This window comes from Varroa destructor, unplaced genomic scaffold, assembly GCF_002443255.2.
Source record: "Varroa destructor unplaced genomic scaffold, Vdes_3.0 BEIS01000004.1, whole genome shotgun sequence".
In the NCBI taxonomy this organism is placed as follows: Eukaryota; Metazoa; Arthropoda; class Arachnida; order Mesostigmata; family Varroidae; genus Varroa; species Varroa destructor.
In genome coordinates, this window is record NW_019211457.1 from 13,563,490 (window position 1) to 13,578,679 (window position 15,190).

At 41.5% G+C, this 15,190-nt stretch overlaps 1 protein-coding gene across 5 annotated transcripts in view; it reads left to right on the plus strand.

The window, feature by feature from the left end:
- Positions 1–15,190, plus strand: part of Liprin-alpha (PTPRF interacting protein alpha) — a 44,616-nt gene that overhangs the window by 14,758 nt on the left and 14,668 nt on the right. For 3 of the 5 annotated variants that reach the window (XM_022801674.2, XM_022801675.2, XM_086987236.1), the window contains 7 exons: positions 2,955–3,117; positions 7,974–8,167; positions 8,634–8,981; positions 11,239–11,499; positions 12,330–12,840; positions 13,370–13,602; positions 14,275–14,370. In XM_022801674.2, the coding sequence (XP_022657409.1) occupies positions 2,955–3,117; positions 7,974–8,167; positions 8,634–8,981; positions 11,239–11,499; positions 12,330–12,840; positions 13,370–13,602; positions 14,275–14,370 (1,806 nt within the window). Of the gene's footprint in view, positions 1–2,485; positions 2,556–2,954; positions 3,118–7,973; positions 8,168–8,633; positions 8,982–11,238; positions 11,500–12,329; positions 12,841–13,369; positions 13,603–14,274; positions 14,371–15,190 lie in introns of those variants that run through there. The other 2 variants (XM_022801677.2, XM_086987237.1) reach the window with 2 other exon arrangements.

The following is a 15,190-nucleotide window of genomic DNA, read 5'->3' on the forward strand; positions in this document are numbered from 1 at the left end:
TGGTTTTGACAGCAATCGGCGCATCGCCAGGCCCCACGGACCATCTGGGTTGGTTCTGTAAAGCTTCCTTGTTTATATCATAGCTAGCGACCCAATATGGCAGGTTATGCATTTGTGAGTCTTTATCCGCCATTGTGACATGCGTAGATCAAGAAAGAACTGTCTGATGTATGAATGGTCAGATATATTCCCTCCTTTAAACGCTCGAGTGGAATGAGAATACGTAGTTAAGTTATCCTACTGGGTCAATTGGGTCAAATATATGATAGCGCTTAAGTTGCCGAATTAAAAAACTGCAGCGAGAACAATTGTGTATGACGTTAATCAGTGTAGAGAGTAAAAGACTCCGTTGCTCATAAAATTAGGCTGAAGCTATTAGAAAGCCATAGCGGATGCTAGTTTAAGTATAGGGCGATACACAAAATAATGAATTTCGGCACGTTGGATCTAATTTTTACTGAAAAGCAGATCGAATTTGGGGATCGTTTTATACGAAATTTGAATATCATATATTTCACTAAACCCATCGAGAGAAGAACAGTTACGACAGTTAACTGCAGGTGAATCGCTGTGCGTCACTGAGGGCCTCGGCTGCTCGGATACAACGAAGCTTGTTTAGGAAATTAATCGTTACCATGTTAACAACAACAAAATTAAAAGAGTTCCTAGTTAGTTTTTTTCGAAATTCACACCATCAATCGTTGGGTTCTTCTTTGGTTTATCAAGCACGGATCGATCTTAGAATCAGAGCTCTGAAAATGCGGGACTCACTCTTTCTAAAGCAAAATTTATCTGTAAACCGCTTCAACATTTGACAACACGCGACGTAAACAATTAGTAAAACTGAATATTTCTGTATGTGATGTCTTAACGTACTTCTTTTATTCGATGATGCTGATAACGAGTTGCGTGCTCATATTGTACTTCAAAAGAGGTAGAGAGTATTAGCGAAACTGGATTAGCTGCAATAAGAGGATTAAGCGGCGATGAACAAAACGATCAAACCTAGCTTGATTGCTTTCCGCTCCTAAGTCTTTACCATTAAGCATCACAGAAGATAAATGTACATCATCCCTAATGACTCTGATTTAGATGGATATGGGCAAGAACGGCAAAATAGCTACAAAAAGCGTTTCGTTCCAGACAGAGGAAGCCCTCCGTTCATTCTGGGCTACGTTTTAACATGGATTTTTAACATTGAAATTTGATGTTCTGTACCGTTGACACACTACATTTTTTTAACTACGATGTGTGGCAATCAGGACCAAGTTGGGCCGTCTGTGTTGATCTGCTGGTAAAAACATCAAAAGTCTCTACCCTGCCGATAAATGGCTGGTGAATGATGACTGAGAAGCAACTTTCAGTTCAACGCAACGAGGAATGATGGATTCAATGCCACCATGGGTCACACTGCATTACCACTTTGCTTGGCGCACCATCTGCGCGTATCGATCAGGCAAACATAAGCCTATCATAGCTCTAACACTGTTTACATTTCAGCTAGCCCCCTTTGCCTGTTCTGCATTGATTAAGAAGACACGTACAAATTTACCGCATTTACTTTGAAGATAAGACTAGTTAATTCATTGTTTGCTATTTTTTTTCTGAACTTTTGATTATTTAAATCCGTTTCTTCCGATTTATCTGAATCCGCTGCAAATTGGTATCTTCGTAGTTTCCAGTAAAGAGCTATTTTCGTGAATTTTCGCACAAAGATAGTATCGCAAAGTCACTAAAACTATTATTAGCGTTGTATAAAGCCTGTGAACTGAAGTCGTGTATATCTTCACCAATAGATTCTGTCTTATATACATATAATACTGTTATGAATAGACAAAAACCATCCGGGGTTACTTTGGCTTGCATATAAACAAGCCATTCACGACTTTGTTGCGTCGTTATTCTATAGTAACCCACAGCAATGCGCGACCAAAAATCTTCTAATTTTTTTGTAGAACGATTAGACTGAGATAAATAAAACAAGTGATACGCATCGGTGTCTAAACTATCGAAGTACCTCTTCAATAAAAGTCGTGAGAAAATAAAAAAACAAGGAAATAGGTAAAACTAGTGTATCCACCTGTACCAATGAAAATCTAAATTGTGCCTCACAAATGACGAGTAGATTTTATGTAGTATTTTGGTGTTAATATATTATCCAGTTGATGACTGCGGTATATACTTCGGCATAATTTCTCTTTTCTAGAGAGACTAATTGTAGGACGTTTTTAATGCACCTTATTTCGTGTCGACACTAGCGCTGTTCTTGGAATTGAAGAAAAATTAATTATGTGTTTATAACATGCTGATTAATTGATAAATTTCAGTACCTACTCAGTATCTATAGATAGAAAATAAATGCTTTGCGCTTCGTGTCCGATCTTTAGCAAAAAAATTACTACTTCATATAGCTAAAAGCCCCGTCTAGCACGAAACAAACCATGTGTGTATCTATGCCCGCCTTCGATTCCGCATCACATTAAGTTTAGCCGTCGGCAAGCATATTAGCGGTGCGGCATTGTCTGCTATCGGGAATATTCCGAACCTATGGATAGGTATTGTAAGAAAGTTCACCGAAAAGATTGACCATCTTAGCCAGCCGCACAACTCACAAACGGCCTAAGATATCCCCTCCGTTTGTATAGTTCCCGGGGGTGTGTTTCGGCTCGACAATGAAAGACTGTTTTCAGCGTCTCATCTTGCCAATAAGGAGTCGTTTATTGGCCCGTTTGTTTTTATTTGCGCGTCTCTCTACAAATTGCATTGATTACATTAAATTGTCGCCACCGAATACCGTCATTAGTACCTTGTGAATGCATGTTCATATTCGACGATGGGCATTCTCTAAAGCGTTATGCCTGTGCTTGTTTTTCTCGTTTTTCGCCCTCGTGTTATTTATTTATTTGTATCTACGGTCATTCTTACTGTTGCGTCATCAAAAATCGGTGTTGCAGGAGCAACTGAGTCAACATCAACAAAAGATTAGCGACATCACCAAGGAGCGAGATGCTTTGGCACGCCAACTTTCACAAACCATGCCGCAAGACTACACAGTCCTTAGCAAGGAGCTCAATATAGCCCGGGAGCATATGCTCGAAAAGGATGAGGAAATCGCTGGTAAGTCGTCGTTCAGCCTGACCTTTTCTGCATTTGGGCATCTTGGGATCTGCCGTTTGGGCAGAGCGGATGATTAGTTGAAACAACCGGCTTACGGATAACGAAAAAATTAAAAACCGTTAGACCTAGTTCGTCAAAGATGTTTGCAAAGCGATGGAACTTTATTGTTATTTTTAACACCACGTTCTAGCTTTTTAACCTTCCTCATAATTTAATTTATTGCAATAATACACTTTATACTTTTGCTGAAACAATCGATTTTTTTTCTCCGTACAGAAATGCGTGGCAACAAACATTAGCCACGTTACTAGGTGCTGATTGGCCTTACTCACAATTACTATTAGTTTCATATTACTTCTTCATTGCTCATTGTTTGTTATACTGCAAGCTATAATAACGAGTAATTGTTACAAGTCATGATAACGATTTTTTAAGGGCACATAAGTACAAATATATTATAATACAAAATAGCCCGTTGGATATCCTTGTTCCGAAATTATCTGAATCTCAGCTCCTGACTGGAAGAAAGCGAAAATTCAAATTGTGCTTCCGATTAAATGCATTCTTCAAAGCATTGCTTCTTCTTGTATTATTTATGGGAAACAGGACTCAACAATAGTTGGGTACTACTTGCTTGGATACAGGTCAAGGGTCAACATGCGGCATCTTCGTAGCACTGAATACGCACGGATTGTCATGCTCGTGCTGTCAATAGTGACCACAGCATACGTCGCGTGATATGCAGAAATCACGCTTAAGATCCAAAGCATAGATTCCCATTCTATTTACTGCTTAAAACGATTTGTCGACCAGCATTCCCGATTTAGGCACATGTAATTCAAAGGGTCTGATGCTCCAGCCGATCTTGAAAGTTGGTTGTCATAACATGGCTAACTGATGACGTCCACTAGCTCAGAGGCTTGGCAGTGACCCGAATTGCGGAAAGAAGTTGATTAAAAGGCAGTCCTCCCTTCATTCGAAGTGTCGGATGTGACGGGAGAACTTTTTCAACAACAACTAAACTTCACATAAAGTTTAGTTGTTTTACAGTGTCTGAAAAAGTACTACGTTTAGCTAAAGATCTGTTCTGATCTGTAAAGAACGAAAATTGAACTGATTCACAGGTGTCAGTCCACTAAACGTAGTGCCTCGACTACAAACCGTGGGATGAGACCAAAACTCTATAGGCATAATATTGTTTATTTAATCCAAATATACATCCTGTTCAATTAAACCGTCAATCATTTTCAAACATGTGCGGAGCGATTGATTAACTGTTGGTGATATTTAAATGCCGTAAAAACTGTGCCGAACGGGTGGTTAGATACGCGTTTGTTTTGATTTTATCCATGTGCGAGGTTTGCGTTGAAAATAATTCTGTTTCACCATAGCCCTTTTGCGAGAAAGAAAACACGATGATACGCAACGATGTGTTCGTTTTTGTCCAAAGCCGATTGACTCCATCGATAAACTGGGTTACGCCATCGAGCAGGGTCACACCAGACCATACGCAGTACAATATTTCGAATGCAATAACTTGTTTTCAATTAGTTAGTGTCCATTTATTTCGAGGCAGTAACACAATCCATACCACGATCTCTGTGCCGTTCCATACGTTCCTTGAACGTCTACGAGAGTCGAATGTTTTGGGTCTCTTTGACTCGTAATCGCAGTGCGAGCTTTCATGAATAGGCGCTCCGTCATGGATCTTCCGGGGTGTTTTTATTTGTCTGTGTAGTTCGAGCTATGTTTAGTTCATTACGATACAATTGCAACTCTTATGTACGACCTGCTAATGTGTATCAGTAGTTATCGTAACCATAGTAAGCAATTTGGCTGCTTGTCATTGATACCGCTGCAGGCACGAATGCCCGCCTACCTATTTTGTCGACTACGATAGGAGCACTGCTAAACGCCCTCGTCAGAGCCCATTGCTTTTCTCGCTGCTTCGAAGCCACCCGAACAACTTGCAGGTACTTCAAGAGTTTCTATTGAATCAGCCCATCGGATCGACTTAGCCAAGAGGCTGGCCAACGAAACAGCTTCATAGGGCATCGGCTCGATTCGTTCGGCATTTGTGCGTGTTGTTCCCTTTTAACAGTGCGCCCGATTGCTTTATGCTATCGTCCAGCGCGACTGGTCGCCCAATGACGTGTTAACAACAAGCTAGGCGAGACAACTTGTTCGTATTGACAAGGTAAAAAAAGCCCGCCTGCTTTTGTGTGTGTGGTGAAATAATAGTTAGCAATCTATAGGTTAGGATTGTGTTGACGCTTGGAGCTTGAAGAGGAAAGAGGCTAAAGCAGTTATGTCAGAATTGGTTTGCCGGGCCTTATCTAAAAAATCCAAGCCTTAGAAGGCAATTGCAGCTAAAAACATAAACCACCCCCTCATTACCGTTTTCCGTGTAACTTACGGAACTGATTTACTGGTCATCATAAAGCTCTAGAAATAAGTCTATTATATATTTTCTTCCGGTGTATTTGATCGAGTCCCAATTGAGAATCCAGTTTGTTCTATCTGTTTATAAACAACGTCTACAACAGAGGACGTCAAAGCATATTTCGTTGGTGTTTCTGTTGTGATTCCATTATGAGGCGCCGTCTAGCGGCGATACCATATCGCACACCAACAGAACCTTAGCGCGCCCGCCCCACGGTTTATTCTTAGACGTCAGGACCTTATGAAAACAACGCGTTTGCTACGCTTACTCGTTCGCACCTGCTTGTTGTAGCGTCTTGGCCCGTAACGATTTATTTGTTAGTAATCGAAAACTTGCATTTCAGCAACAGCAGCAGTAACGTACATTGCTAGGGACGGCTAAAACAAGACTTTTAGAAAGACATCGCCCTCAGGCTCCAGCTGTCGGTTCGTCCGCTCACTCACCCGGAGATTAAGGAATATCAGAACGAAATCAATAAACAGCCATTGAGTCACCTCCTCTACTTGAGTATATAAATGGAATTAATGTTGTGTGCTAATAAAAAATTTGTAGGGAGTACTATACATGGGATAATAGGCTTTGAGAAATGCTCATCAGCGCAGGTATTACTAAAAGGTCTCAACACAACTATAGTCTGCAGTCTGTGCCCGGTAGGAACTAATTGTAAGTACACGATTCGTACAAAACGAAGCTAGAATACGCACACAATCAGCTTGAACTCCTCCCGAATCAGGCTAGGTTTTTTAAAGGGGACCGACATCCAATGACAGGCTGCAAGCAGAATTTAACGCTTAGGAATACCTCTTGAGAACAAAAACAAACAACAATCTTTTAAATTTAAGTTAAAAAAAAACGAAAAATTTAACAATATAATAAATAGTAATACAGTAAAGCTTATTAAACTATCCATGAAAGCAGATGGACTTTGAGTACTATCGAATATGTAGTTTTTCGAGAGACTGGAAACCGAACTAGAGGACCCTTCGTCACAAAGCCGTTCTCATCAAGTGGCGGCTGTTTACAATGCAGGCGGTTATCGCGCATTCGGCTGTTGGATATGAAGTACTAGGACAGTTTCTCTCCAAAACGTGATTAAATATGGTTGATAAGTGTTTTGCTCGCTTCAAATATCAGTAGAATAGCCGACAAAAAGTTCGTAGAAAAATTATTAAAATGGTCAAAATGGAACTTTTCGTTTCTGTGTGCGTTATATATATCAAAGCGTTAGCTTGTCGATGCAGGGTCGATGCAAAAAATGCGCACAGGTGGCAGATATGTACTACATATCTAAAAAAAAAAATAAATAAACAAAAATCGATTTAATTACCCGAGATGTTTTTGTTCTTTGGCGAATTGTATTCGCAACAAGCTAATGTGAAGGTGACAAGTTCAATCGAAATTCTAAGTACAGGGCGTCAGAAACGCGGTTTCTCAAAAAGACAAGGAGCATTATAGCTTTATCTGATCATGTGTCGCTTTTTGAAAGATGTACATTTTTGTGTGAATGCTATAGTTAAGCCGACTAACAGGACCCTGCAATACGTAGTCAAGGTCATACCGTTCGAAAGAAAAGGGCATTTTCTCCTTTTTTCTAGGAAAGAACTGGGATCTCTCTGAGAAAGTGATACATCCAGAATTCAAACTTGTTATTTCATGGATTATGTTTTTTCACGGTGGTTCGTTCAATTAGCCCAAAAAGGCTATGGAGGTTCAATTTCGGCTGGATTATTTATTTTGGGAACAAATAACTCGATTCCGGGTGTCAAAGATGTTCACCTGAGCGTAGTCTCCTATGCACCGTTCTTCGTGTTCCACAAATAATTCGCAGGAAAATAGTGACTGTCTCTATTGCAAAAAGATATCAGTTTAGCACGTAACGCCGGGAGGAGGCAACTTACGAAGGCAGCCAGTGGTCAACGTGTAACAGGTTGGCCATAAGTGGAACACTTCGACAGACCTCTGTATTCGATCATGTTCCGTGATATGATTGCTTCCTTCTGAGAAAGAAGGCAGTCCGCACACTCCTAACCTATTAGATATGTCCCCATGATTGTGCAGGGGCAACGCGTTCGCCCATTAAGCTTAGGGGCGTGTGCTGGTTTAGGTATGAAGCTAGAAACATTTATTTACTTGATTCTACATGAATATTGACGTATCCTAGAAACTCCTCAGACGAAACATAGGGGTTATTATCGACTTGGAAAATGATATTGTTTCACATGTTGGTTTAATACTTGCTTGTTAAGGATGCAGTTTAATTTGAATTCTCCCAGTGAATCTGTTGTTGAATGCGTACTCTAACAAATAACAGGTAAACCATAAAGCGTCCGTACGTAATAATTTGTTCCACCTGCCGGAATAATCTTTTTTTTTTTTTTATTTTATTGGCGCGTGTGTGGTTGTGGTATTACAGAGCTCAAGGCGGAAAGAAATAATACTCGGCTGTTGCTAGAACATCTCGAATGCCTCGTGGCTAGACACGAGCGGTCGCTTCGGATGACCGTAGTAAAGCGACAAACGCAATCATCTGCGGGGGTCAGTTCTGAGGTAGAGGTGCTCAAAGCCCTTAAAAGTCTGTTCGAACATCACAAAGCTCTCGATGAGAAGGTAATTTATGAAATCTTTAATTTAATTTTAATACGTTTATATAATCGTATTAATGATGTTTAATGAGTAATAATCGCTTAGAGTTACTGATTCGTTGGTACTTAGAGATATGCGTTAGACGCGGCAAAGAAAATGTGTCTTTGTTGGAGAAAAGAACGATGTCTGACTAATTCCAGATAACTATTCTCTACCTACACATTAAACGGTAGAAAATATTAGGAACAACTTCGAAGATTCAAGTAGAGTTTCAAACAGTGCTCCATACGATATATGCTAACGATTAAGTCCTACAAAAGGCAGTTGAGATAGCCTTTATGTTAGAGCAACAAATGAGCATTGTCTAGCCCTAGGTTCGAGTTCGTTTAGGTCACTTTTCATGACGTGTATGTAGTATTTTATTCAAATACCGGTAAATTATTTGTTTTTCTCATACTTCGTTGCTTCTTCTCTTTTGCCCGCTGTCTAGGTGAGAGAGCGGCTCCGTGCTGCCCTGGAGCGAGTTTCTCAGCTTGAAGAGGAGCTTGCTCGGTCCGCAGAACAGCTGTCTCAACTATCGAGTCAGGGCAAAAACAATGGCTCACAACAGGGTGGTCCCACTATACAAAGCCATGAGCAGGACGCAGGCTCAAAAGGCCAACAACAACAGCAGGTAACTAATGCGGTCCAGGTTGGTCAAAATAACAATGCAAACGGAAGCAACGTGCAAAACGACGTGCAGGAATTGGAAGCACAACTCGAACGGCAAACTGCAGAGCTAGCTCGCGGCCGAGGTCAGATAGTGGAGCTCAAGGCGAGGTGCCGGGACATTGAAGAAGTATGTAGGAAAATGAGCCTAGACGATACGTAAATAGACGTTTTGTCCTATTTTATGAATGGAGCGTGCAACTCTGGGCATTTATAGTACGTGCATGGGGTACAAAGTGCGATACGGTGCAGCAGTATATGCAGGTTGAACAGGCTAGAAACAGGGTGGAGACGGAGGGATCCAGGCAACGGAACGACGTTGGCGGAGTTGTGATTTTTGAATGAATGCAATTTAGACATCGAATATTTTAAAGGGTCTAAATCAAAAAGTCAGTACAACTGGCAGGCGAACCGAATTAGTCGTTTTTACAATTCACAACAGAGGACGCCTTCGAACAACGGGCCTATTGTCGTCTGAGTTAGTTTCGAAGGTGTCCCATATTTGCCACAAGTTGACATGTTCTTCTTATGTAAGCACAGTTCGGACTCACAGTAATGTAAGGCAGAGCTTAGTTGAATAAAATGGCCGCCTACAATGAGGTTAAGCACGCGGCACGTGCGCAGGTTATAGATAACCAGAAATGGATGGTCTTGAATTAATGTTTCCCCCTTGTCTGATCCAGAAGTAGAAACTATGCAAAAGACAAATATTGTGATGCTGCCGAATATAAGCAACACATTATCAAAACATAAGAATGTGTGTTACATTGGCGACTACATTGCCACTGCCTTCTTCTTCTTTTCGCTTATAGGTATCATTTTGGCTTCTTTTCCACCTTTCTAGATTTTTCGGTTATGACTTAGTATGCACATGGTTAGATCGACCTGTTGGCTTTGACCTTTGGCCTGTGTGCCAGAGGCCAATGTCTCCACTGGCCTCTGGCACACAGGCTAACTAACGTTGGCCAAGTAGAAATATTATACGTCGGCATAAAGAATTTTTATTGTTATTCGTTATTTTCGTGCGTTTTCGCTCTATTATTGGTCATCCATATTACCACGTTAGACCGATTAGACATTGGTATTTCTGATAAATTAAGTCATGCTCAAAATGAGCTTTGACGGAAACGGGTTTTATCAATACATCAAAAACTGGTCGTATACTACTAAAGCTAGCCTCTCTGTCCATGGAACCGGCCAAGGTAAAAGCCACCATCTTTTTCCATCCACTATCTCTAAAATGAGTACGAAAAAAAGTTTCAATGGATGATACCATATGAGATCTATCATACCTCCGCCCTATTCTTGAGGGTAGTATTTGTGGAAAAGGTTGGTATCATTGCAACGCTTTGAGCAAAATTAATTTTATTCTAGCACGTGATTGGTATAGACATCGACCTAGCTTGTTTCTTTACTTCCAAAGACAAAACTATATCGACTGCTGATTAATTTCGGGTTCGACCTAAAAATGCCAGTAGGATTCAAAGATCAATGATGAATTTTCGAATACTTCTTTACTCAACGTCTTCTGCGTTACATCGACGCTACTCCCATCGAACTCGAAGGTGCAAAACCTATCGCTATATTTATACTAGCCAGCTATATACGTTATTACGGCAATGCTTATGCATAAAGAAGAAGAAAATAAAAATCAAGCATTTTCTACCTCTTTCGAAATACGAATAAAGCTCTAATTCTCCTATCATTCTCATAGATGAAATGAATTTCAGCTGTGACGATCGTCGTGTTGTACCCTCTGCTAAGCTGACTCTTCTTGTTCTGTAGTCCTTAACTGGGTCTCACAGCTTGCATGTTATGCTTGAAGTGCCTAAAACCTTACGGCCTAGTAGGTATATAGCTGAAAATAGTGATAATATTTCTATAAGACAGAGAGAAAGTACTACTTCATCAAACCGTGTGACCATAGCGAAGTGCTATCGCTTAACGATATTTGACTTTTGCCAAGAAAATATACCTAGCTAATTTGTTTGAAAAATGAGCCCAGTTAATTATCTTCTGTGAATTCCAGCTGCTTAACTAGTATAATACGTCCTACCTAGTGTGTGGCTGGGTCTCTACATGCTTGGGTTCACCATATATTTGAACAATGGCTTCAACCCGCGTAGTATATTCCTCTTGTAAAGAAGATGCTGCTAAATGCCGGTAGAAAATAATGGAACGATAGTCGAGATCCTATGCAAAAGGGCCGCTCTTAAATGAATTTTCTGAATAGTTGTTCTGTTGCTGGGGATGCTGGCAGTATTGTCACGCCTATGTAAGATGTGTTCCTGTTTCCCTTGTCCCTAATCTCACAATAGACTTCATCCTGTGGCCTGAAGCCGTTGTTTGACACTCATGCTGGTAACATCATTCGGTTCGCTCGGCAGGTTTTACGGGATACGCAGAAAGATCTGCTTCAGATGAAGGAGGAGAACCAGCGGCTGTGCCGTGACCTTGCCGAGAACAACGCCCAAAAAGAGGATCAGGAGGAACGAATTACGACATTGGAGAAGCGTTGCCTTAATGCTCAGAGGGAATCTGTGTCACTGAACGATGTCAAGGAGAAGCTCGAGCATGAGGTCGCTGCGCATCAGGCCCAGCTTCGACTGGCCGAAGAGCGATGTCGGTCCTTGCAGGAACGACTGCAGGTGAGTCGCGATGCATTGATAGATGAACAAAGAATTGGTCGAGGGGTCCGTCTCGAAGACGTAAGAGTTTTTTTAACCCTTTAGATGTGCTAGGTATAAATAAAGCGATTTTCGAAGATGTGAAAACAGCTATCTCTATAGCCCTTAACATCGGTCTGTCAGGCCGTGTAGCAGTTCCATTATTCAAAGGTAATATTACTGCAATCAATTGATTTTAATGGCGGAATTTTAAATTCGTTTCAAGAGTTAGCTAAAAAAATTATGTTTCTCTGTATGGAAGTATCATTCCACTATTGCAGTTTATGCTTAGTTGAACTTAGCATTGCATTAAGTCTATTAAGTAAATTAGAGAATGCTGGGCATGACACTTATGGATAATGGAAGTTAATAATTATCCGAGGGACGCCACCTAAATGACTAGTTTAAGGAGCGCCGATTCGAACCTGTTGCGCATATGCACGCAGGAGGTGTTGCAGAAGCTCGATTTTATATGAAGACGTTATCGCATTTTCGGGATGGTCCACTTTAGTCCGTGAACAAAGAAAGGGAGAAAGTTTCCCTGTTTCTACAACCAAGCAGCATAACAAAAAAAACGACAATAATCCGTCTAGCAACATTTAGAATAATCGAACAGTTGTATGAAGTGAAAAAAATTATTTTAAAGTGAATCCATTTCCAAAACATTTAATACAGACTGAACTACAATACTACGCAATACTAATCTCATTTTCTTACTCGTCCCAGTTCTCGTGTCTCAATATCTTAAATCTTTTCCTTTCATCCGTTACCATCTACCACTCCATCGATCATCCGATCTCGGACTGGATCAGGTGGCAGAAGAAAAGCTGTTGTCCGCTGCTGCGCGCGAAGAGAAATTGATCGAGGAGGTAGCTGCGGCCACCGCCGCTGTCGAGGCAGCCCAGGCTCAGACCGGTCAGGGTGAAGGAAGCAGCGGGGGTCAGGGCAAAGTGCAACCTGTCGACAAGCGCCTGGAAGAGCGACTAACTCGACTCGAGGCGGCGCTCGAGGAGAAGACGCAAGAGCTGAGCCGTGCTCGTCAAAGAGAAAAAATGAATGAAGAACATAGTCAAAAGCTGAGTAGTACTGTAGACAAGCTGCTCGCCGAAAGTAAGGAGCGGCTTGAGGCGCAACTCCGAGAGCGAATGCAGGCACTCGAAGAGAAGAATGCTTTGGCGCAAGAACTTGACCAGCTGCGCAAGGCGTCTGAAGGTGCGGCGCTTGATAAGGGCAAATTGCTACATGAAGTCGACAGAATGCGTCAGGAGATGGTGCATATGCAGCACTTCCACGAACAGCAGCTTGCCAATGCGCACGCCATGGGTGAGTGACCGTTTCAATCAATGGGGTTGGTGCGGTTTATGTACATGACAAAATTCATCCTTAGGGAGGAAGATGATTTCTAAGAGAAGAAGTACTGAATTACCCGCCATTCGGTGGTCTACTTCTGATATTTGTTCCCGTAATGGTAAAACATTTTCATGTACTAATAAAATCAGGGACAACAAATGAGATGGAGTAGTCTGGACCTAAAATCGAGTATAGACGCGGGGGTTCGTTTGATCCTAAAAAGAGCCAGCAGTATTTGTTACCTAAGGTGGTATAATAGGACGTAAAACTGGAAAAGCTTATTCATTTATTCTGCTTTAGCACACCTCTTGAACCTTGAATGTCTTGAATAAACGTCACCGATCGTAATAGGTTAGAGGTGTCTGGACTAGAAGATCTCATTTAAGCAAGATTGCGAAACTACAATCATAAAGGTTAAAGGAAAGTTTCTCTCTGCAAAATCACACTTGATACTTATATGGGTGTCTTGTTCGTATGCTAATGATTCACTATATAACAATAGCAACGGAGTACGCGAATGCCTCGTTGTCGAATGGTCTGGATCACGGCGGTGTGGGTGGCGGAGCAGGAGGCCATCAAGTAGTGGGAGCCAAAGACGGAGGTTCAGTCGTAGACAGCAAGTGGCTGATGGGAGACCCCGCGGTGGACCAGAGCGACGCCCAGGCCCTGGCTATGATGCTTCAGGAACAACTGGACGCCATCAACAACGAGATTCTGCTCATTCAGGAAGAAAAGGTAGACCTATAGCATGCATACCTTGGTATTCTACATTTGGTCACTTTGAGGTTGGTTGACCTTTATGAAGCATAGCAGCCAGATATATAACGTATAGATAGATATATTTGGGATGTAAATTTAAATGAAGAGATTTTGTTATGCGAGGTGTTGGGTGAAGTGCACAGCTCTTATGCATACACGGGCTCATTATTTCCCCCTGCACATATAATAAGACGCGATTACGAATCAAGAGAAGCTAAACGTCACCCACAGCACGTGATCATTTCTCGATAGGTTTCCCCTGGATCGACTCTCCAGGGCCAGAAGCATCTCACAGCTTACGGCTCTTGAAACTCTTAAAACCTGGCTACCGGGGTAGCTATGAGGTACGCGTTCGTTGATAGGTAGAATTTTAGAAGTGCAAACGCCCAGTACCACCTGCAAGGCACGCTTTAATTGGTTCCTTTCGACTGCAATATATCACCATTTTGTAGTAGCGTACCTTGGCGGAAGTTGGCATTATTTGAATGTCGGATTGGCGCAGTTCGATTTTCACTTCGACAAATTAACCCCAAGGGAACTTAAAGTGTGCGCGCGATGCGCATGACAGGGTGTCCTTTATGTTTGTAGAGCAACTAACTGATTTATGCTCCGATCGATCGCTTTCCCTGTCTCGACTGCTCTTATAAGGAAAATACGGAACAACGGGCTGAAGAGTTGGAGTCGCGCGTCGCCGATTCTTGGCATCGCTCTCAGCTCATATCGGCGGCACAGGCTCAGCAACAGGTGAGGGCAACAAGCAAAAGACTGATATTTGTAACCAAAAATGTTACAAAGGCACTCATTTTCGGGTCGTGAATGTGTGAAGTTTCAGTTGACTGTGACAGGAAATTTGACGGGCCCATTTTTGCGTATTTGTCGTTTAACATGTTGTTTCCTTTAAACAGTTGATACTCCTAGCTATCGTGTAATGCAGCGTTAAATATGCGAAACTGAAATCTCTGGCTTTTTTCATTATTATAAATTGTGTTAGTTTCGCTTTAATAAAACCTTGGTAGGTCAGATGTATAAACGAATATTTCTAACCAATATACCGTTCAATTCCAACCTTAGACTATAACAATTATACCGCGTAGAAAGAATTCATTCAACGTTAGATGGCATACAGTCTTTTGTACGTCCGTATATACAGCGTACGTTTGAATATATAGTAACATGAAAAGACGATCTTAATTTTCGTATGAATATAGGCTGCGTTACTTCATTACTCTGTAGTTTTAATATTCAGTTCTATACAGATACCCTTGTATCAGTACCAGTTGCCGTCTCTATGTGATATATATATAAATACTCAGTGAAAGCAGGTCATACATAGGGAAACATGGAGGGATCCAATAAAGCATCGTTTGCGGTTCATTAAATCTGGATGACAACAGCCTTGCCTAATTGGCTAGCGGAGATACAGGCCGGTATCGCGTCAACGAAGGAAGACTGTGCTGGCCTTTCAACGCGGCCGTTGGACATCCAGTACTAAGGGGAATATGATACCGTAATAGTGACAATAATAGCTTTGCACATACTGAATAAACGTTGAAAACGCAATGAA